The sequence below is a fragment of the Falco biarmicus genome, chromosome 1 (genome assembly GCF_023638135.1).
Source record: "Falco biarmicus isolate bFalBia1 chromosome 1, bFalBia1.pri, whole genome shotgun sequence".
Taxonomy (NCBI): domain Eukaryota; kingdom Metazoa; phylum Chordata; class Aves; order Falconiformes; family Falconidae; genus Falco; species Falco biarmicus.
Genome location: NC_079288.1, coordinates 73,705,280 through 73,729,728, shown reverse-complemented (window position 1 = coordinate 73,729,728; position 24,449 = coordinate 73,705,280). Strand labels below are relative to the sequence as shown.

Sequence of the window (24,449 nt, the reverse complement as noted above, 5' to 3'; positions counted from 1 at the left end):
TCTTTTCACTGCCACGGGTTTTCGACCCCTTTCCTCACATGAATGTTAACATATGATGAAAAGTTTAACAGGATATTTCATCCACTTTACACACTCTTCTTATTGTTGCTTTGATATCAACAGTCTTTTCCCTGGAAAACGAAATGCTACTTAACACACTAAATTTAAGCTTTAGGTACAAAATCAGGTGTCTGTCCTTTTCAATAAAAAGCAAACCAGAGTGCACTTTTACACCTTTTTCGCATTCTTGTCTGTTCTCTTTGCAGTTGGAAGAAACCAAGTACAACACAACCACCTAATCCTCCAGAGACAATTCTGAAGCATGCGGATTAAAGCTGACATTTTAAAAAATGCAGAGAAAATAGGGAATAGTCCATATGTGCAATGCAGCCAGATTAATACCTCTGTAGAAACCTAAATTTTTGGAAGCTCCAGAAGATTTGTTTTGAAGACTTGTTTTCTCAGATTTGTTGCATGAATGTTTGCATTTGTTTACAAACTGTTTTTTAACCTGCCTTTCAGGTTCATCTGCTTTCTGAATGTATTTTGAAGTCTATTTTATGAACGGCCATAATTAAAAAAACACATTTAAACCAGTACAGTTCAGACTCCATACACATGAAAAATTAACTATGCCATTTAAAATTCAAAGTCTGACCTCTTGCAAATCGCGTTTGAATATGAGAGAGAAATAGAAGCCTCTCACTTTGACTTGTTTGAAGAGCTAAAAGTACATTTCTGAGTAAAGCTAAGCAGCCATCTTCTAAAGATCTTACAGCAGTTGTGAAAAAGGAAAGAAATGTCCCAAGCTACCACTAAGCTCTTTATACACATATCCACAGATAATCCAATTTACTGAACAAAATTTGAAATTTTTAAAGCATTTAATGTAGTAAGTATGACTGATAGTTGTTGCACGCAAGAAAATAAGCAGAAATGGAAAGCAGTCACTAAGAACCAGTTTGATGTGGTACCTACCTTCCTCTGAAGCTCTACCATGGGCCTATCCACACAAACTATTTGGTATGTTCTGCAGTGTATTATTCAGCACTTAACAGTGCTGCTGTGTCTTTGAAACAAGTTCTTATCAAGCTGCTCTTTTTTAAAATTAAAAACTCAGTAGGAAATAGGGACAAGTCTTCACTGTTCTGTTTACTCAGATGTTTTCATATGTCGATAATACGGACTGCCAGAAATGATGTTTTGGACGGACCCATGTGATTTTCTGGAAAACTCTCTTCTATTTCTTCTGTCTTTTATTTGTTAAAGCAGATACCATTTGCTTACCCGTTTGAGGTGTTTTCCCTCTACTTGCAAAGATAGGAAACTGCAGCTGAAATGAACAAAAAACCCAAAAACGGTGGGGTTTTTAATTCAAAGAAAATCAGAAAACTCCAGAATTATATTACAAAAACACAGAAACTTGCTTCCATTCATAGTAGAACATACCTGCAAATCTAGAAAACATGAACATTCTAATGAGCATACAGAAAGTTTTTACTGAGTTTAACAGTAGCATGCAGTTTTCCATTCATGATGAAAATTTGAAATGAGTCAAATCAGCCCATAAACAAATCATAGCAGTTTCTGCAACCTGACGCTAAAGTCACTGCAATAAAAGACACAATGTTAAAAGCAGTTTCAAACATATTTCTAAAAACTTAATTATCAACAGTACAAAAAAAGTGCAGTCCCTTTATATAATCACCAACAGGCTTGCAGAATTACAAGATCACCAGAATTCTTTATTTACTCAGAATGCAGAAAGAGCTATGTGTAATTACATAATCTCCTATGTTGACTGTCAAAAAAATCCAGCTGCTTTCATCACTGAACTACACTAGGACGTCTATGCTTCCTTTGAAATAGCAACATGTTCTCAAAGCAGCCTAGGGGAAACTGTCATGCAAAGATAGTATCTCACCTTACAGAACCATTTTCTCAGATGAAGGGCAGATAGCGCTCCTCCTGGAGCCAGCCCATAGCTGACTAACACAGCAATCAGTCATCACTAAGAGGTACAAGGCCTTTAAATAAGCAGCTGAACTAGAACAAGATAATTTTGTTCCAGTACTGAGGGTGCCAACATGTATCTATTTCTGAGGGGTAATTTAAAATCAGTTTTAAATTTATTTGAAAAACAGAACAAACCACAAACAATGCCTCCCTGCCAAAATACCAAACTCAAAATAAAAAATCCCACCCACCCAAACACCAAAAACCACACCAGTTCAAACTGCATTTCAAACTGCAATCTGAACTTGAGGGGGGCGGGCGGGAATCAATTAGGAAAAATTAGGAATTCTGAAACAAAACTCCACCAGACGTAGAAAGGACAGGACTCAAAGGGCCACCTAAATGCTGTGGGGACAGAACAAGCAGGGATAAGAACTCCTGCTACCTATAACCTAGGTGAATTACCAAGACTTCTGACACCCACGCCAGCTGGTGCTCACCAGGCAAGCAGGAAGAAAACATGAGTTTCAATACAACTTTGATTTTAAAATCACCTCCTTTCTATGCAATAACATTGATTCTGACATAAGGGAATTCACAAGAGTGGAACCTTTCACCAGAATAAATCCAACTAGTCATACTCCACAAATATGCCTGATCTATTACTACCCTGTGCTGCAATCTAACTGGCTTGCAGAAACACTCCCAACCAGAATACTTTCTTAGCAGTGAATGTACTTCACAGGGTTTAAGAAATCAAGATATTGCTGAGCTTTAAAAGGCAGTGGTATGTTCCATGAGTTTTTAAGTTACTAACCAGCATGTTTCTATCTTTTGAATGAACTGTACATACTGTAAAATACAGATAATACAACTGATTTACACAATACTTTATTTTACAGATATTAAGAGTTACTATGACCTATTATTATGATAGGTTCAGTCAAGGGGAAAAAAATTTCAAGTTTTCGAAACAAAGTCACCCTTGCTCTTCAGGCCAAAATTATTCTCAGCAAAAATTAAAAGACATGTGCGCACGCAATCAGAGTTTCACCCTGCGTACAAGTGTATTACAAATCTAAGTGTTTCACTGGCTATTATTATGTATGTTGTACTAAGTCTGATCCTGCTAGGTTATTTGCCATATTCTGACTTAATAGTTTATTTTGCTTACAAATTCTGCTGTATTAGGAGATACTATTATTAGTTTTTGTTTGCTTAGACTGAACTCCATTACCAAGTTTTCCATGTGTCTGAAATACTGTTAACTGTTAAACAGATAAATGGCTCTTGAATTACTGTGTTTAAATACACTCAAACAAAATAAAGGCACTTACATTCCCAGTGCTCATATCAGCTTTTGACTCCCCACCTAAGGGAAGAAATATGAATTCAGAACTTGAATGTCACTACTTGTGTTGTTTTTCTGCACAGGTATTATGAACTACTTACCACCAGGCTGTACAGCTTCAAGAGGGTGTTTACGAGGCCTTCCCCTCTTCCGTTTCAGTATTACAGGCTGGTTTTCCTATTAAAGGACAAAAATAGCTCAGTTGCTGTAATTGACACATAGCATTTGAGCAATACAATACAAAAGATTGCTGCTAACTTCATGATGCGATAGTGGCAGTACTGCTTGTCAGTTTGAAAATATAGAGGCAGGTTTCATAGGAAGAGACACTGCCTGTTACAAAATCCATTGATGTAGCTGAAAAGAAACCAGAGAACTCCCAATTATACAGAATTCTCTGTGGCTGGCCTTGGGCACAAAGCATGCCTGAGAACACAGTGCCTCTTCTGCCCCCTTCCCCGCAACAACTCTATCACTTGGTCTTAACAAATGCCGCTGCCTTACGCTATATATCCCACCACATCTTTTCAGTCCTAAAAGAACTCCAAACTTTGCATCTCGTGAGCCCCTTTCCCCAATGCCATACAGCACAGGCTACATTTTATAGCAGTTGAGCAAGTGCTATTAAAAAAGTCAATATACTAGTTATCCCAATGTACAGATTAGTGATGTTCTCTATATAAACATGGCCTTTAGTAGAAAAGGCCCCTTACTTTGAAGTTTAAGCTTTGAAAGACAACTCTAAGTAATGAATGTGGTCAGATGTTCAGATCACAAAGATCCCCAATCTCAGATCACAAAATCCCCAGTAACAGATTTTCTCCTATTTACAAGGAAAGAAGGTTAAAGTGCCTCATTCAGCATTACTGAAGTGATGCCTCCCCCTGCAAGGCATCTAACTCAAACTCTAAGTGAACAAATGTAACCATTTATTCCTTAAGTTTTCTTCTGCTTCCAGATTAGAAGCAAAACCCACAAATGACAAAAACTCAACGTCTTTATGAGACCTATGTCATTTCTAGGGGCCAACAGTTTTAATCTCTAGGGTTCAGGCATTTGTTTACAACCACCACCATAGAATATCACAAGTATATGTGCCTATGAGATAACAAAAGGTTTTAAAATTGTTGAGTGATAGTATTTTTGTAAAACCAAGTCGTATTTACTAATGACTAAATGTTCCACATCTCAGTTACAAGGTTTTCAGAAAACATGATTTTTAAACAGTACAACCCTACAGAATTGCTTTCTACACGATTTATAAGTACTATTAAATGTAGGAAGGGAGTTACTTCTACTTCAATAATCAGCCACTGGTGCTTTATGGTCTGTGAGTTTATACCTTGTGACACAGAATTACGTAAGTCTTTGGTACTGTAAAGTACCAAACATAAATTTCCACAGTTATTTCTGTGTTGGTGAAGTCAAAGTTTTAGTATTCCTATAAATAATATACAAAGACAAAGCACTTATTTTCAGTGTGAACCTGCATTATCTCAGCTAGTTAATATGAATAATACCACTCACCTCTGGAGAATTTGCATTTGATTCTAGACCATGCTTTTCCTTTTCAGACATTTCTTGTTCAATGGTAAATTCATCTTCACACATACAAAAAAACCCAAGAAGAGAAACTGTACACCTTTGTTTTATTAGACAAAGAAAAAGGTAAAAGGCACAACCTCTGCACTAAAAGCATTATTTCAGTTTGCAGCCCCAAATTCCCTAAAAACATCCATCAGAAATTAACAGTTTGCCTTGCAGCAACAAACTGGTCTACCAAAATGCTTCTCTAACATTAGATGAATCAGACAGGTCTACTAATTTAAGGTAAAACCAAAAGCTCAGGAGTGTGACTTGCTGTAAAATGGTAAGATAAATACAAGCTACTTAATTTTCTCCCACATGTCATGAAACAGGGAGCTGAGGAGACAAACTCATTGCAGAACAGTTTCAGACTTGTCAACATGCTCACTGGAGAGACAAAACTATTAATAGGTCAAACTAACATTAGAGGAGATACTCATGCTGTTCACACAAAGACAGAGTGAAGTTACATCAAAGCCAAAATTAACACTATGGACATATAATCTTTTATTATTTATTTTAGCGCAATTAAGTCAATTACGACAGTGGAACCTGCATGCTCTTTCCTGGTTGGAAACAAACAGGACTGATTTTGATGGTGAACATGTTTGGGTGTTTGTTTTTTTTTTTCCATTGAAGGACACTTCTTATCTGTGGTTAGAGGTAGGAGAAGTTTTTCTTGTCACCTACCCTGATCATGCTATTTCCCTATCCACCTGTTTATTTGCTATTAGCTTTCCTACTCAAGGTACATACTGAAGCAGTAATGGAACGGATGGGTGATGGCACAGCAGAAACACCAAACCTGCTCTCACTGTTGAAGGAACTGGGATTAATCCATTACTTGACAGCAACTAGAGAATATACACAAACATTTGCTGGGATCAAACTGTGATCAAGTCCCCAGTTTCTCTCAGAATCATTCAAAATGAGAAAAAATTATCATTCAGTATGGGTTCAGAAAATTGCCCAGAATGGGCAGTTTCATTACCTTTTTCTTCCATAGTACTTTTAGGAGGTGTATACATTACATCAATTTCTTCGGACACTTCTGTTGTATCACCTGAAATAACCTCCTATGTTATTTTGAAACAACAAAGAAAAGAGTGTCTTACTACAAAATTAAAGATCATTGTCAGTTACTTATGCTAAAAAACCCCAACCAACGTCCCAATACATAAGTAGTTATTTTATTCACGAAGATTTTGTTAATGTCTCTTAAAAACTTTGATGCTGAGAAGCTTCATCAAAATCAATGGGTGAGGTAGTCCCAAATATTCTGGATGTACTCTTAAAAGGAACATCTATTTTGACTTGAATTCCCACTTTGACTTGAGAAGGAATCAGTGCAAACCCAGAACTCAGGTAAAGTCTGATACCTTCTTGCAGATCTCAGATCAGTATGACCATGAAGATGCTGAACTGTTTGGAGAGCTGGGATCCAGCAATACTCCATGTGATCTCAAGCTCCCAACTATTGTGCAAATCCGTCTACTGCATCTTGAAGGAGGTGCTGTGCATAACGCCACAGACCTCTGCCCTATTTATTTTTTTTTAATTGTCTCCCTCTTGAAAAGTGAGTGTCATTCTATAGTCAGTTATTTTGTATTCAAGACAATGCAAAAGTAGTTTACAGCTAATAATGACAATACCTCCCGAAATAAATTGCTATAGAAATAAAAACTTAAAAGACTTCCATTGTATTTACATTACAATTGCAGAACATTAAATAAAAATGTTCTTGAAAATACCTCGATGTTACCAGGTTTTGCTTTGGAACACTGACTTTGTTCATCATCTTTTCTCAGATCCTGACTAATCAGCTGGTTGCCTGCAAAGACAAACAATAGCTCAAATGTATAAATAAGTGCTTTCTGCATTTGTCAGATTTTGATGCCACTTTTACATCAGCTCATCATTACTGCTATTTAAAAGATTCCGAATACACAGCACCTTATTTACAAAAATATGAACAGAAAGTTATACTAAACCCTCTTCGAAAGGGAAAGACTTAACAACTGTAAAAATAATTCCATGTTTCTTGTATCTTAGAGGTGGGGTTTGTTTTTAAAAATAAGCTCAAAATAGAAATTTGACAGGTACCAGATAAAAAAAGAAAACATCAACCTTAACTTCAACTCACCCAGAGACAGAGAAAACAGTTAATGCTATATAGGACTCTATAACAAATATGGCATGGCTTCTAATTACTCATTTAATTAAATCAAAATTCTTAGAAGCAGAACAAAACCTGTTATAAAAACATGACATTACTAATTATTCTACTGTTTTTTTGTTTGCTTTATTTATTTTATTTTAATAGTCCTGACATTGAAAAAAAGACAAAAGCAGCTGAGGGCAGAGTTTGAACAGATACTACATAGTCAGTCTCAGAATTGCATCAACAAGATGTTTAATTTACTTCTATGTTAACTTTATCTAACTTTAACTTAGAAATGTTTATGCCATTCAGTGGATTGACTTCCTTCTCACTTTTTGCTTCTACACAGCTGTTACACTAAAACTTAACTCTTCTTTCCAATCTAACAGAAGGAAGCATCCAGCTTCACACAGTCTACTGAATGGCTAGATTTTGCTCTGATGGTCATCTTTCCTCAGCTTCATATTCCTTCCCTGTGTTTTATTTAAAAAGGATAAAATTAGGAATTATTTTAAAGACTAAATGAAAAAGTTTGTTCACCTATAATTGAAAAAGTTATTATAATACTCTTCTGTGCAGTACTAAATTGTTACCATATTTTTTACCAAATATATTAAGAGTAATATTAAAAGATGTTTTAGGAAGAAAAATTTCTTTGGAGCTTGGAATTCCCGGTATTTGATTCTTTCCACCAAAATACCATTTTATAGCCTAATCGCAGTAGAACATTTTTTTTGCTGCAGAAAAGCTTTACACAAATTCATATAGTTCTGTATCACTTACATTTTCCTTTATCCATTGTTCCTGAAGATTTACATTGTACTCCCCTAGATCTATGTTCTTCAGTTATCTGGGTATCCAAGTTTTCCACCTAAACATAAAACGCAACGAAAGATAACTCTTTATCTTCTTTTCTCTATAAAGTCTATAAACACAGAAGGGAGAAAGCTTTTCCTACTTGCTACTTTCAAGTACAACGTGCATTAAAATGCAAAGTAGCAGTTTTACAAAAGCAGTTTATTCCTAGAGTTCAAGTTATGTTACTGCTATAGGACAGCACCATGAGAGAACTTCTGACTCATAGTATTTTCACAATTTCCAATTGGCATTTTTAACAAAAAAAAAGTCTCAGTTTTAATTAAGCACCCTACTATGTGCTTTAAAAGCAATTTATCATGGCAATTCACACCCCCCTTTTTTTTGATTTAAAAAGTTACTCTCCTACATGCAGAAACAGAAAAAGTATCTCACTGGCACCAGAAATGTGGCCAACCAACATTACATTATAGTAATAAATAAATTTACTGCTGAAGTTTAAGAAACCACAAACATGTTTTTCAGCTTGTTATCAGCGTTAAATGTCTTGTTTCTGCTCTGTAAGAAACACTTCACCCCCTTTATATTTTAAAAGCTCTAGATTCTTGTGAAATCACAGTAGACTGCATTAAAATAATAGGTTTCTAGTTTCTTGATCAAAAGCCCCAAGAAGAATCCCTATTTTGTCCTCTGTTGTCAAGGAGAACAATCAAGTTTCTCTTTTCTGCCAGTTCACAACAGTACTGAAATAATTGTGAAAGAATAAGAACATTTATTTACTGACAAATCTGAAAGAATAATTGAGACATCAATTTGTGCAGCTGCACAGTCTCAATATACATATGCTCTGAATACACAAAAATAGTATTTTCCTTTAGAGAATATTTAATGTAAATAGAAGTAAATGCAAGTAAAAAAAAAAAGCAGCACAGACTTAGAGAGTGAATTTAAAACCATGAACTTACATGAAAAGTTTCTCTTTCTGAAGCAATATTCCTCTGCAGCAAATCTGTTAAAAAAAGTAATTACAAGAGTGATCACAAAAGCTAAGCAAGAGTACAGTATCATAGTAACCTCTGCTACACCTCTCTGAAAGGATTCCAGAGTACCTGAAACTACGTAACACTTTCAATATTAGAAAGAGGCATCCAGTCTTCTTTAACAATATTTGAACAAAGAAACAAAACTAAACACTATGGATTTGTAGGATAGGATAACTGAGAATAATTTTATAGCTAAAATATAGGCAATCAGGGGGGTGTCGTCTTTGACATATATGTTAACTTCTGACATGTTGAATATAGTTCTAGCATTTGAATGAATCAGAACTTTATCAGACACAACCCTAGTTGCTGAATCATGGGATGAAGTAAAACACAATGAAAACTATGCTGTAGTATTATGTTTCCAGAAAAGTTTGCATAATTTTACTAGTGAGACCTGTAGCTGATACTGTACACACAAGGAAACTGTCCAATTGCTAGACTCTGCTGTACTCTAACCCTGAAAAAGCACAGCCTTAGCCTTCCATATCACAAAAACGTGGAAAATAATTACGCATTATGGGAGCAGATTAGTGCTCTGAACTTCTGAAAAAAATTCCGTAACTTTCAAAGCTATTTCATATAGATGCATAAAGAGAATCATAAAGAAGCTGCCTCATTGAGCATTCTACAAAACACTTAAAAGTCTGATTCATAAAAGCACTGAATTCATATTTTAGCAACTTCTTCTTTAATTAAAACATTACAAGCTAAAAGGAATTTCAGATACAGTAAGAACATAAACATATGATGCAATCAAACCAATCATTCTACACACAATTTTATGGAACTTGCAGGTAATTTCTTAAATCTACATGTTTTAGCAACAATTCTTCCACAGCTATACTGTTTAGTTGCACAACATCTTTCAATTTTTAAAGCAATGTCAAATGAAGAGCTAGACTCTGCCCACTCAAACAGCAATGACTTGTTTACATTCCAGGGAATCTTGGACTACTAAACTACTGTGTCTGCTGTTCATACTCATGACAGGACACACATTTGTCTTCTAAACAACTTCCTTTTACGTACGTTGAGCTATATGTATACATGTATGTATATATATATATGAAGAGAGATTACTGTGTGGTGGAGGAGAAAAAGAAAAACCTCTCTACCAAGAGCTACAAAGCATTATTCTTTAGTGCATGTCATATCCAACATGATTTATACAACAAATGGATTTTTGTTAAACATTTTACATGGAACAAGACTATCACAACTAGTTCAATCTGCACATTTTACATACTGTCTGGGTGACTGAGTGATGTGAAGTGGCACAGTTTTTCAGGGACTTCAAAGAAACCTCACAGTACAGAAAAACTGGTTCAAGTTTTGGATCTGCTGTCCTGAAGACCACATTCTTCTAACCCATTCTCAGGGTTTACATTTTCTTTCTTGTGAGCAGAGCATGTCTCTTATCACTTAGATAAATATACACCACGATTAAACCAGGTATGTGAGTTTGACCTAACCCAAGAATGAAGAGGAATCCATGTAATATGAATCTAAATAATAAATAAATAGGAAACTCCTATTTCTATTTGGTAGATGGTTATTTTGGTACGCATGTCTAAAAATTTACACATAAGCTTAAAAGTGTGTCTTTTTATAGCATTTAGGTTTTCAGCTGCAACTTTCCATAAGAGAGGAGACACCTTTAACCTTTTTGGACTCTATATGCAGCAGTATCACTGGTACCTCTTGGAATTCCCTTTAGTTTTGCTTGTTACTTCATTAACCGAGGATTAACTCTCATCTGGTAGTGTTGTAAGTATCTCTGTAATGCATCTGGAGCACAAAATCCATCAAGATGGGAATAAAGTAGGGTTTGTTTCTGCTTTAACAGGAAAGCCAGACAATTGCAACACATTTTACAATCATGTGATTTTAGGAAACTGGTTTGGGTTTTTTGGTTTTTTGTTTTTTTTTTTTTTTGGTCCTGTTGAAGATTAAATTTAATTACATGGAAAAGGAATTACTGAGCACAGATCCAAGTTGGCTGATTGAGATTTCTTGCTAGGTGGTTATCTACTTATATGCAAGTGCTCTTCAAATTTCAGTGGATGACCAGAAAGATTTTAACCTTCTGGAGAGCAAAAAAGAAAGAAAAAAAAAAAATCTCTCCGTAAGGTCTCTGTGACTGAAATCACACAGTACTTACTTTTCTCATATCCTCACAGGGCCTGTCACAACACCCGAAACAAGGATGTTCTAAGTTTGTAAGAATAAAAGCCACTCTTTGGAGAAGTTTCTGTATCTTTCTTAGGCAAATGTTTTTCTGTATTTATTGATTTTTAAATAGAATGCTAGCAGTCTACTTTTTCAAAATCCTAAATGCTTTCCACCTTTTGACATACACTGGAAGAAAAGGTTGACCCTCCCCCTTTCCCACAAACCAAATGCAAAGCCACATGAGCTCCTAGAAATGTTTCAGTAAGATTTCTGCAGGCTTTGTTTCAATCCCTCTACACATAGCATGTATCACATCTACAATCCTCCCATCACAAGTAACAGTCAAATCAATATGAAAAGTAAGTTTCTATCAGTATAAAAATCACCTTTTTGAAACTCTTTAGTATGAAGATCCACATAACCTTCTTCACTTCTTGGACTTTCAGGCTGTTGTGGCTGAACACAAAAATCAAAACAAACAAAAATATTGCAGACATCCAGAACAAGTATGCCTCGTTCCCCTCCCTCCTGTCATGATGAACATTGTCTCATCATGATATATAAAAGTCTTATTCTAAAGCTTTCTTATTAAGACAGCAGTGCAAATATTAAGGAACATCAGCAGCGCTAAGTCAAATTACTGGTGAAGTGCCTAACCTTGACCTTAGAGTTAATGCTGGTATCAGGGATTAGTTTAAAAAAGGAGATCTCAAGAGAACTCTCGACATCAAGGTGCAACACCTACTTAACATGTGTTCCAAATACCAGCAATATTTTAGAACATTCATGTATACAGAAAAATGTGTCTGCAATTTATAACAAGGTACAGCGAAGTCTTTTCAACTCATGTGTTTTGTGGGATTTTTTGTTTGTTTAGGTGTTTGTGTTTTGTTTTTTTGTGGTTTTTTTTTTTTTTTTTTTTTACATTCAAGTTGCAGATCAGCTATATGTTACTGACATATAGACAGTACTATATGGAGCCAAGTGTATTGAAGTGAGATCTGGACATTGTAAACTCAGACAGTGCCACGTGAACACGGCTATACTGACTCTAGGACCATCTAATGCTGGCAAACAGTACAGCTGTTTAAAGGCTGAACTCCATTCAAATCAAGAAATCGCACCAGAGTGATGTTGGCTTAGATTTTCCTGAAGTGCACACCAGGCGTGAAAACCATGGTTCAGCAATACTCAGCCGATCTGCCCTTGAGCTGCATCCAGTATCCCTGTGCAGATCCACCCTTTCAGAGATGCTTGAGAATCTCTGAACCATCTTCTCCTTTAGAACGCTTATTATCAGATTTTGGCAAAATATGAACACACTGATCATTCCTGTATCTGAATGAAGAACTAACCCAGCTGGATTCCATCTGGAATCCTGGCTAGTATGGACCACAGCACAGACACACAAACAGACAGGCTCAGCTTTGGTTTTACACAAGCTATGGGTGACCACGAGTCCCAAAACCCTGGGTTATCCAGGATGCCCTACTCTCCTGTTAGAGCAGATAACAGTCTGTAGTTACTACAGTACAGAACAGCAGCAAGTGCTCCTCAAACACAGACAATGGGCCAGTCTGGAGACTGGCAAGGAAGTGATACAACAAAATGCACGGCAGTGTAAATTTACTGTTTTAAAGCACTAAACTAACAATTGCCAACTCTAACAGCTAAGGTGTGTATGACTATTTTACAAGTACTATCACAAGCAACATGCATACAGCATGACCAGTTCTAAAAAAAGCAAACTTGGATGTCATGGTCATAGAAGGCACATGACTAAGGAAGGGAGTTGGTTCTACACAGAATAACATGGACAGCCCACAATTAAAATGCCAGCTGCTTAGAAAAGTACAGCTGAATAATCTGAAAAATGACCCTTCAAAAGTTTTGAAGTTCAAATGCCATTTTTGCTGCACAAAAATGAAATAGTAAGAAACCCTGGCAAGACAGGTAATTATACAAGAAACAGTACAGTCAAAATTTTCAAAATAACGTAAATACCTCATCAGTTCTCAAGTTACTTTCAAATTCTAGTTCTTCTGCCAACTTTGGTAAAGCTGCGTTATTGCCTAATGAAATACAAATATGTTAAAATTATTAGATTACATTATGCTGTATTTATCTCATGCTACAGTAGGATGCTATTTCTCAGTATCACTTCATGAACACAATACATAGAATTTAATCCCTTCCTGTAGGCAACGGAAACAATAGCAAGTCTGTCTGCAGCAAACCAGCTCAGAAAACCCAATTTAGCATCTGTAAGAACACAAGTATTTGTGTTTTGCTTAAATACAAAAGGATTGGAAAATATGGGCTATCGGGATTTACCACAGCCTATTTATGAATTGACTTTGGCTTTTTTTTTTTCCTTGCTTTTCCTTTAAAAAACCCCACCAACAGATCTTCAGACCAAATTTCAAACAGCAAATTACCTCTGTATTAATAAATGCAGAGCTAAGAGTTAATACAAAGGATAATATTTTTCTTTAAGTGACAATTAGATCTGAATCCATAAGCTCTAGAACCATATCCACTGAAATTATCCAGTTTCCATAGAGTCTGAAAGCTCAGTGGCTCCAGTTAATGTCAATGTAATTTCAGAAAACCTTAAGAAACACCACCCATTTAATTCCCCACGGGAACAGCTGTATGCTTATAACCTCTGAAAAACAGGCCACGCAGACTGCGTCTTCATATGACTTCTACAGCCTTTGTGGCCGCCTATCTCAGACGCCCGTTCATACAACTTTTCCTAATCAAAAAGAAATGGTTATAACATGATAATTCATCAATGATGCATGTAAAGTGATTAAATTGTGATTGCAGTCCACAGAATAACACTACCATTACCTTACGGAAGCTACATCAATGGACAACAAAGACCAAGCAAAGCACCAAGACAGAAATACCTTAGTATAGCAGTTTACATTTTCATGGCTCATGTTTGTCTCTTGTATAAATACTGAATAACATTTTTCAAGTTAACTAGATTGACATCTTTCCTTGAAAAATTCCTAAGATCCCAAAATCTGCAGAGTGAGTTTTCTCATACCAAATATCAATAAAACCAGAGAATAAAGCCAACCTTTGAGAAACTAGATCTAAATTCACACTATAAAATGATTATTGAAATAACAGCAAAGAGAAACATGAGAATGTAAATGTTTTAGAAGTAGTACTTGATTGGCACCATTATACTTTTTGGTATAAAGAAAGCTAAGCAGATTTCTCTACAGTTTAATTCCTCCAAAATTTATAATGAAGTCCTAATCTTGACTTCATTATGGCATCTACAGAATTTGTTAATTTTCATTAACTTGGTGCTTCAGCTGCTCTGGAGGGTCAGAGAGGAGAAAGTCTGAAAATAGCAGGACATTCATTACATGGTATTTTAGGAACCAGCAACCATGCAAGTTCATTTCAAATGTTAGCTTCAAGAAAAATGGATACGGAAGTAAAATATGGTATTCCTCAATGCCATACAATCATAACTTTTCTATTTAAAATAGACACCTATCATGATTGCTCACTTAAAATACTCATTTATTCAGGATGACTGTTTGATTCCTTTGTAACACAAAGGAGGACCATTTAAAATGTATTAACAACGCAAAATTCAGCATAAAAGAGTGAATCTAAATATGACCATTAAATAACCATCCAGAGAAAATCTGTTATGATTAAGGATGGCCACTCTTAACTGTCAAAATTAGTAAGTTACCTTTTTAAAAGGTTGAACCTATGTCTAAATGAAGTGTCTGCTTTTTCCTATAAAAGCATTTTTTAATTTCAAAACATGTTAATAACAAAACTCATCAACCGCTTCACAATTACCCCTTGCAAACCACTTTATATTAGCTCACAATTTTAAGTCAACATTTTAGAATTTCTGTACTCTAGTAGCATTTAATTCTTTTCCAACATACCTCAGATAATTGTGTTCAGTCACTCCTACAATCCCAGAATCACATGCTTATTTAAATACTTGTCACCAATTCTTAAATACATTAATAGCTATTTTGCAACCAACAAAGAAATCAGGTATATTTGAACAGTGCAAGTTATTTCTAACTATAATAATGGTAAAATGCATTGATTTATGACAGCTTATAAACTGGAGTAAAAAAAAAAAAAAGAAAAAAAAAGAAATCCTCACCTGAATTCAAGGTTGCATTACTGCTTTGAAAAGTAACTTCAATTCCAATATCATTTATTTTGACCAAGTTTGTTTTATCATCGCTGCCATATAGTTCTTCTACATGCAACAAAGGAAAGTCACTTTTTTCCCCTAATTCTGCTTCTATTGTCACTTCACCATGGTTGGTATTTACAGTCACTTCATTTGCAGAAACCAAGGAAAGAGCCTGTGCCCTAGGCAGGGGAGTCCTTATTTCAGAAAAATCACTTTCTAAAAGCAAGTTTGAATTAAATTTATAGTTTACATTCCTTAGAGTTTCACTCTCTACTGCTGCTTCTGAAATCATACAGGAGAGTTCTGAAGCAACATCCTCATGCAAAACTTCTTCATTTTGCTCATCATCCTCACTTGCCTCCGAGGAAGGACTTGGACTCACAGTAGTCTCTGTACTAATCTCCAGACAAAGGGCTTCATCTACACTCATGAGGTTCACAGAATTTTCATCTGTTTCTGTGATTTCACTCCCTACTGTCTGAGATGCTGCCGATTCTCCCCTCACACCACTCTCCTGGGTTTCGTTCTCTCTACCAATGACAAGCAAAGCATTACTGCTTTTATCTGGACCTGTAGTTGACAGGATGCATTCAATCTGGTTAGCAGTATTAAAAATTTCCTCACTCTTGTCTTTTACTTCTGGACTCTCAGCAGCAAGTTGACTTTCTTCTATGACTGTAAAAGTGAAGAGACTATCACATTCTTCCATTGTGCTCAGAGTGATCACTGCCCCTTCCTCTTTATCTCCTATACTTGAAGCAGTGTGTTGATCTTCACTGTTGGTGGCAACCCTCAGCACAGGAGCTCCACATTCTCCCACAATAATCACAGAACCTTTGCTTTTTGCATCTGCATTGAAAGCAGATAGTCCAAACTGTTCATCTACAGTTGCAGTGGTCTCCACAATCTTACATTCCTCTGATGCATTTGGAGAGATAATGGCATCTTCATCTCCTTCTGCAACGATGAGCTGACTTTCAGCTTGTGGTGCTGCACTGATCAGGACTATCTCACATTCTTCCGTCATGCTTGTAGTGATCATAGCAGCTTCGTATCTTCCTTCTGTTTCTGAAGCAGTGAGTTTGTTTTCATCTTGCATAGCTACACTAGACATAGGAGCTTCAAAACATTCTGCTGTACTTGTAGATATCATTACTGTTTCATTTTTTGACTCTGCGTCTGACATATGTTGAATTGCCTCTTCTGTGACTTCACCTGACATTAGGATTACTTGTTCCTCCACAACACTTGTGGAAATCATAGCACACTCATCTTTTTCTTCCTTACCACTAGCAGTTGGGTGACTTTCATCATCATTATCTCCTCCTGCACTGGATTCACTTGGCATGGGAACCTCATATACTTCCATATCTATAGAAACCATAGCATTCTCATTTATTTCTTCTGTTTTCACAGCAGGGAGCTGACCATCATATTCAATAGCAGCACTTGACATAGGAGCCTCAAACTCTTCCACAATACTGGTGGAAATCATAGTGCACTCATCTTTCTCCTGCTTATTGCCAAAAGTATGTACACACTCCTTAAACTCTGCAGCTGTACTGGGCATAGGCACCTCTGTGTCTTCAGTATCTATTAAGATCATGGAGCTTTCCCCACTTTCATTTGCTCTTGCAACAGCAAGTGGACCTTCCTCAGCATCCATGGCTGAATGTAAGGGAGCATCACTTTCTTCCACTGTACTGGTAGATATGATATCACCTTTTACTTTTTCTTCTCTGTCACCAGGAATACGAGAATTCTCATCTTCCTTTGGAACTGCGCTACTTATAGAGGCATCAAGTTCTCTGCTGTCAAAGGAAGTCATGACATTCTCATGTTTGTTTTCAGCACCAGACTGACTCTTATCTTGCACTGCCATAGCACTAGTCATGGGAGCCTCACATTCCTCAGCATCTAAGGGAATCAAGGTACCTCCCTGTTTTCCTATATGCACAGCCAAGGCACCCTCATCTGCAGCACTTGCACTGGTTACACTGCTTTCAACAATCCCTTTATCATTTTTGCAGTTTGTACCACAATTAGCTTCTTTTTCTGCACTTGTCATGCTGTCAACAGTAAGCTTATTTGTATTTGTGCCAGCCATTCCTGACTCTGCTTCCATTTGTTCAGCAACTATGCAGATAATTGAACTTTCACCTTCTTCTGCACCTATACAAAGCAGTGCATTTTCACTTTCCATTCCTGTACAAGTAGAAGCATGCTCATTTTCTTCATTTCCTCTTCCTGTACTGGTCACAATGCCCTCACCTTCTTCATCCTCTTCTTTTGAGCCTGTGCTAGTCACAAAACCTTCATCATCACATGGCCCTACACTGACTGTGGTGATACCGGCTTCTTCCTTTGCCCTTGTACTGTCCATTAGACTTTCACATTTTTCAGCTTCTAAACAAACTGCAAACCCCTCATTACTGTCTTCCAGCCCTGTGCAGACTACTGAAATTTCAGCATCATCTTCTGGAGTTATGCCTGTGCTGGTCACGGCACTTTCACCATTCACAGTATCCTCAGATTTGTCACCACTAGTTCCAGTTGTGGCACTGTTGTTTGTGACCATCGCAACACATGCACCAGTTACAGTGCTTTCTCCCTGGGCATCTGTACCAGTCACTGAGCAGATGATGAAGTTATGACTTCTTTCTTCTGTACCTGTGCAAGTCACAGTACCTTCGTGTTCTTTTACTTGGCCAGATCTCACACTGCCCCTAAATTGACCTGAACTGTCTCCACTTGTTGATCCTTCACCTGTTTCCGTCCCTGCACTAGTTACAGCTCCATCACTCTCAACTTCACCTAAGCAGGATACAGAACTTTCAAGTTTGCCTGTATCTACACAAATTGAGGCCTTTCGCTTTTCTTCAGAGCCTGCGCTAGTCACAGCATCATCTTTTTCTTCCGCCCCAGCACTATTCACACTGTCTTCAATTTCAACTCCGCTTGCATTGACTAAATTCTTACTACTTTCTTCTGCATCAACCATGGTACAGTCACCAATTTCTTCTCCTTCTGTACTTGTTAGGAAACTTTCACTTTCTGCCAATCCTTCAGTGACAACACTGCCACCACCTTCTTCAGCTGCTGCAACAGTACACTCACCAATATCTGCTCCTGTGATGAAACTGCTGCCCTCACTACTTTTTACCCATATGCCTGTTGTGAAACCTTCATCAGCTTCTATGCTTGTACAGATTACTGTCACTTCACTCTCTTCTGAGCAAGTTGTTGTAGCATCACTGTCCTTTTCAGAACGTGACGCACCTTCAGCTCTTTCTTCTCCTGTACTAGTGGCCATTACAGTGCTCTCAATGATCTTTTCTGTGCTAGTTCCTATCACAGTGGCTGGAGTTGTTTGTAGGCTGCTGTACAACAAACAAAGTTCACTACTTCCTGCACTGGTACCTACTGCATTGCTTTCATTTTTATCTTCCATACCAATCACACTATTCCCTTCTTGCCCACTGGCTACAACTGAGCCTTTGACTGTTTCCTCAGGAACTCTGTCAGGCACCAACACAGAGGAAGACTGTATCATATCATCAGTATCATGCACCTCACTCTTTTCCACATTATCCATCATTGTGCTTCTTTCTCCCTTTGTGGAAGGATATGTATCCAAGCACTCTCCCTCTTTTCTTTTTTGGAGTTGTTCTTTTGTTGTTACATCTCTACAATCTTCAGTTATGTCAGTCACCAAGTTTTCCTCTTTTATTTTCAACTCACTTCCCCGAGTGCTTTCTAACTTTGCTGCTTCATCATAATCTTCCTGACTAGGTAACCTAGCTGTACTGTCTTCCATTACCTGTTCATCAGGCCGGAGCATGTTGTTACCTTTTCCTATACTGTTTGTCACAGTGGTGTTGTCACTATCATCTTTCATGACAGAACTCAGCACTGCACTACCCTGTTGCTCCATGTATACAATCTGTGCTGCATCATTCTTCAAAATGAAAGTACCTTCAAATAAAGAAGTCCCATCTGAATTATGGCATTCTCTAGACATACCACCCAATGAATCCGTAAAATCAGAGATGTCCATATCCATGGACTTTGCATCAGCAGCATCTTCTCTGGAAGAATTAATTGCTACAGGAACATCATCTGAATTAGAATTTATCACAGTTTTAAAATTCTTTGGTTTTCTGCTGTCTTCTGAAGCTTGATCCTCACTGGGAACATTTAGTAAGATTCTACCACGTGTTTCATATAAAACACTCATTTTATAAGTCCCTGGTTTATTGGGTCCTTGATCCATGGAAGCTTGTCTGGACAAAGTGTCTAAGGCACCAACTTGTTTATTACTGATATCTTCTTGTTTAACAGTTTTTTCAGCTGCAGGCAGAAACTGCGATTCACAATCTTTAGGATCTGCCAAGCTGTGCTTTAATTCAATATCTGAAATAGAGAGAGACACTTTGTCTTTTGCTGCATACTCAGCACCTGTGGTTTGGAGTGAGTTTTGAATGTTTTTTCCTTCAGTGTTAGATGATTCCTGTGCTTTTGGTTGTTTCAAGTCAAGTTCCATCAGCTCTTCCTCATGACCAGAATGCGAGTTGTCATTATGCATACCTGACTTCTGAGGGGTTGGAGCATGACTGCTTTCAGTTGTACTAGCTGATTGCTTTTCTTCTCCAAGTAAATCTTGGTTCAGTATACTGCCTTTTCTGTTTTCATAGGGTATCTTCTTACTTTGTTTTTTATCCATTGCTACTGTGACACTCAATACTTTCTCATGCCCACTATCCATTTCTTTAATATCTTTATCTTCCAATTTGATACTCTCTTCCTTCTTCTTTATTTCCTTGTTGCTATGCTTTAGGTTTCTGCTTTTGTGACCTTCAGCAGAGAGCCTTCTTTCTAGTTTGGAATTGCTTAAGTCTTTATCACCTCTGTATTTCTCTTTTATAGAACCTCTTTCTCCAGAATGCAACTTAACTTTGTGACTAAAGTCTTTTTGTGATCCTTGAGTTGATTGTGTGCCACTTACAAGTTCAAACTCAGCACCACCCTCCTCAAAAACTTTGTCTTCATTCTTAGATTTGTGTTGCTTATCTGAATCATTCTCTTCCATGCTCTTATCTTTGTCTAGTTTCTGACCAGTCTCTTGTTTTGTTAAATTTTCCTGTAATTCTGTTTCAGATGCTTTGAATTGCTTACTATTAGTATGACTCTTTGACTTAGACTTTAACAAAATCTTGTCTTCTACAAGGCTCTTAGATCTTCGTCTATCTTTATGAATGCCATCTTCTTGTTTCAAATTACAATCAGAGTTAGCTGATTCTATTTCATGTTTATCTTCTGAGTAGCTTTCGCTCCTTCTGTGTGATGCAGAAGCAAGCTGCTTTGAGGCACTTAGGGAATCCTTTTGTGGCCTAGAATCACTCAGGGACCTTTTGGACTTGTATTCTGCTTTTGATTTTTCTGTTGAGAGATGTCTGTCTTTTTTATTTTCCTTACGCAGTGATTCTTCAGCTCTTAAGGTTGATTCAGAAACAGTTTTTCCATCTTTTCCTGTTACTGATATTTTCCGTTCACTTCTGTGTTTACTTTTTCTTTCAGATTTGTCATCTGAGGAAACCTTTATTTGTTGATTATGTTTCTGACCACTATCCTCTCCTTTCAAACTTCTCTCAAATGAATGGAGTTCAACATCTTCACTTGATTTGTGAATACTGTCTCCTTTATATTTGTGCCTTAAAGGAAGTTTATCTTCCAAAGCAGTTCTTTCCTTTTCATTTTTATCTCTGTAAGATTTGGCTTCTTTTTTGGCAGCATTTCTCATATGTTGAACTTCTGTGTCACTATCTTTTCTAGGGTGTTTTTCATTTTTACATATGGATTTCTGCTTCTGTAGTTCTTCAGTATTGACTTCTGCTCTATCCAGTTGCTTTTTTGGATCCCTTGTTTCACTGTCCTGCTGGACTCCTTCAGCCTGAAGAGAGGTGGAGGTTTTTCTTTTATGTTCTTTTTCTGCTTTAGAATCACTTTTGCTTTCCTCAGTTGAATGCACCAATTCTGAAAGTCTTCGAAGCTGTTTAGAGATATCACTTTTCCCATGATTATGCTTCAAATCTTTGGAGGAATTTTTTTCACAAGTCTACAAAAGAAAATTTTTATATATATTTAAGCAAATGTTACATAGTTCCTTCACTACATCACCAAACAAAGGGCAAACTCTCCATAAAAACAATACATCAGAGAATACACTTTACACTGCAATGAAAATGCACCTGAAATATAGTAAGAAAATGAAACTTGCTATTTTCATTTCAACTATCTGCCACTGTGGGAAAACCCAAAGAAACAGATGTTAACCTTAAGCTGTTTGTTTAAACTTGCATATCTTTTCTTTATAAAGTGATTTTTCTTTCTAAAATTATTTAAATGGATTTCAAAAATGGACAATCACAACTTCAAGTACTCCATAAGTTAAACAGCCATTATGCTGTTTAGAAAAATAACCAAAAGAATACAAAAGCAAACACCACCCAAAAACTCACAAAAGATAAGTCGAGACTTCCATTTGAACTTCCAACTACCACTTTTTATTTGTTAATAATGTTGCTAGCAATAAGAACTTCCAACATAAAAATTCTCTTTCCTTTAGTGTTTGGACTACATTCGTTTTCTTTTAACTTCCCAGTGAGAAGTTTAAATAGCTCAAGCTCCTCAAGCCTTTGCATGCAAGACACACTTTGCTCTTTTTACAAACACAACAAGCTTCACAGAATAGAGCTTAAACTGTATCTTGCGTTCCGCTATAACAGACATCACCACCAAAACCAGACTGTATATTCTAGCAGCTACTGGAACTCAGAAAACATTACTACAGCAATACCAGATCACTAATGCAACGGAAAGTACTCACAGGAAAAAAGTAATTCATGAGAACGAATGCAATACTATGCAGTTTGGTATGGATATATCAACAAGTACTATTACAATTAAAAAGGAAGATCAAAAGGTTTGTATTTGAGACACATACCTCGTTTGTCTTTTGCACCTCTTTAGAGTCTTCTTCAGATGGATCACATTTCTTTCTGCAGCCATCTTCAGCATGCCTGAAACAGGTATTTGGACAATTAAAAAAAAAAGAAAAATTGATATCAGCCCAACATTAGTTTATAAACCTTCTGCTTTTAAAGCTGAAGGGCAGACAGAAATGCCCACTAAGAATACTGAAATGGAACATGATCACTCAGCTTTTGACCAGCTAATATGTCCAAGCTTTTTTCTCTTGGAAAATTACATGTACCAACTTCAAAGCTATCCTCTGGACATCAGCGTCTTAAAGCTGAGAATATTAGTATGCCAATGTTAGTACTACAATTGTCCCCGTAAAATGGATAAGAGCTCTCCTTGCCCCATATATACCTGTACGTAGACAGACACATACACATGCATGCATCTGTGCAAAACAACAATTTAAAGACCAAGCCAAGTTGACTTACATATTAGATGCACAACATCTAATGCTCTCCATGCTCATGCCTTTATTACCATTCTGTGTGTGAAAATCCACAAAGGCTGCTACTGCAGTCTGAGCTGTAACTTATTTAAGTGGCTATAATTTGATTTTCTGCCTGAACTTCATGCTTACTAGTAACAAAATGATGTGAATATTTCATAAGGAAATTGTTAAAATGGGTAAGGCTAACTGCAAAGTTGAGGAGAACCATTTCAATCTGCAAAAATGAATATTCAAAGGTTTAATTCCTTTTGAGCAAATAGATGAATACCTTGAATCTCTCTTTCTTTTTCTGCTCAAGGCTACTTTTTTTTCTAAAAATTTCTGTTCTTTAAGCACTTCCTTAATGCTGGTACCAGTAGCTTTTGACTCAAGACCTCTTGATGAAGATTCTTCTAAGTTCAAGCCACTTTTTCCTAAAATAATACACAAACGGTGAAATACATAAGCGTGTCATTGTATTATTCTTTCAGCTATAAACGTGACTGAAAGCAGTACAGAGAACACTAACGTGTAGCAGAGAAAACTAATGTATACAGGTATTCATTGTGTTTAGGCAATGCAATGATATATAAAAAGATACACGCAAAAGTGAAGCTATGGAACTCTGTATGAGTAATTTGCATTATACATTTTTCTGTTACATCACTGTTGAAATGTTGGGTTTTTAAGGGAAATGAGTAGAAACATATTACCAATATTTTAAGCTGAATGTTTTTCCCCCAGAGATAGTGAGTGAGAGCAGGGTGGCAGGGGCTAATGTTGTATTTCTCATACCTTTAGCATTTTGATTTCCAGTTTTTAGAGATTTTGTTTTTTCTGCAGCCTTCTGTTTCCGTTTTTCTTCAAGTCTCTCTCTGTTAATTTGTCTTCTTAGAAGTCTCTCTTCTTTTTCTTTGGCCTCAAGATACAAAACCAAGGAAAACAATTAATTTATCATTGGGTCAAAGAGAATTCTTTGACTACATGTGTATGTCTAAAAGCCAAAGAAAACAGAACAGTGTAGCTTGAGGCAAACTAAAAAATAAATAGCCCTCAAAAATCATTATATAAAAGTTAATGGAATCCTCTAATACTTCTGTGAATTGGAATTAGCTGAGTTCCAGAGTTTCATTGCTGCTTAACACCAGACTCAGGCTATGATACCTACTCAAAGAATGTATCTTGGGTTTTATTTTACTTAGATATAATATATATAATTTAATACATACATACTGTGTATATAACTATAAAAGAATACAGACTTAGCCAAAGGAAAAACACCTAAAAGAACTGCTGCTCCCTATTCTGTGTGCTGGTCCTTCTTCCACAGAACATATTGAACATGCTTAATCCTCTCTTTTCATTCTTGACGACTGCAGACATGCTAGAAACTACTGATTTCATAGACAGCAAGAACTACATTTGTAAAGAGATGATGTGATGAAGTAGCCTGCAGCAGTCAACACAAGCCTGAACTATACAAAACCCTGCTGAAGACAAGCTGCAGGTAGATAATAGGCTACTTTTTCCACCCAAATTGTGGAGTGCCTTCACTGGAGAGCAGATCATGCAACATTCGGCGGAAGTCTGAAGGAGGGGCAGCTGTAACACAAGGTTTAAAACAAAACAAAAACCCAAAAAGCAGTGAGAAGACACAGAAGACTCCCACTCACAAAACACCAACAAATGAGAAA

The 24,449-nt window shown here is 36.7% G+C and overlaps 1 protein-coding gene across 9 annotated transcripts in view; it reads right to left on the bottom strand.

The window, feature by feature from the left end:
• BOD1L1 (biorientation of chromosomes in cell division 1 like 1) overlaps window positions 1-24,449 on the bottom strand; it is a 39,632-nt gene that overhangs the window by 6,932 nt on the left and 8,251 nt on the right. For 5 of the 9 annotated variants that reach the window (XR_008821460.1, XR_008821462.1, XM_056336225.1 and 2 more), the window contains exons 7-20: window positions 23,551-23,674; window positions 23,045-23,189; window positions 22,291-22,366; window positions 15,252-21,402; window positions 13,094-13,161; window positions 11,476-11,545; window positions 8,837-8,880; window positions 7,839-7,926; window positions 6,646-6,725; window positions 5,886-5,970; window positions 4,835-4,908; window positions 3,409-3,484; window positions 3,294-3,328; window positions 1,288-1,333 (exon numbers count right to left, since the gene is read on the bottom strand). Coding sequence is in view for 5 of the 9 variants with exons in the window: in XM_056336225.1 (XP_056192200.1) it covers window positions 1,288-1,333; window positions 3,294-3,328; window positions 3,409-3,484; window positions 4,835-4,908; window positions 5,886-5,970; window positions 6,646-6,725; window positions 7,839-7,926; window positions 8,837-8,880; window positions 11,476-11,545; window positions 13,094-13,161; window positions 15,252-21,402; window positions 22,291-22,366; window positions 23,045-23,189; window positions 23,551-23,674 (7,162 nt within the window). In the remaining 4 variants the exon portion in view is untranslated. The other 4 variants (XM_056336242.1, XM_056336206.1, XR_008821463.1 and 1 more) reach the window with 4 other exon arrangements.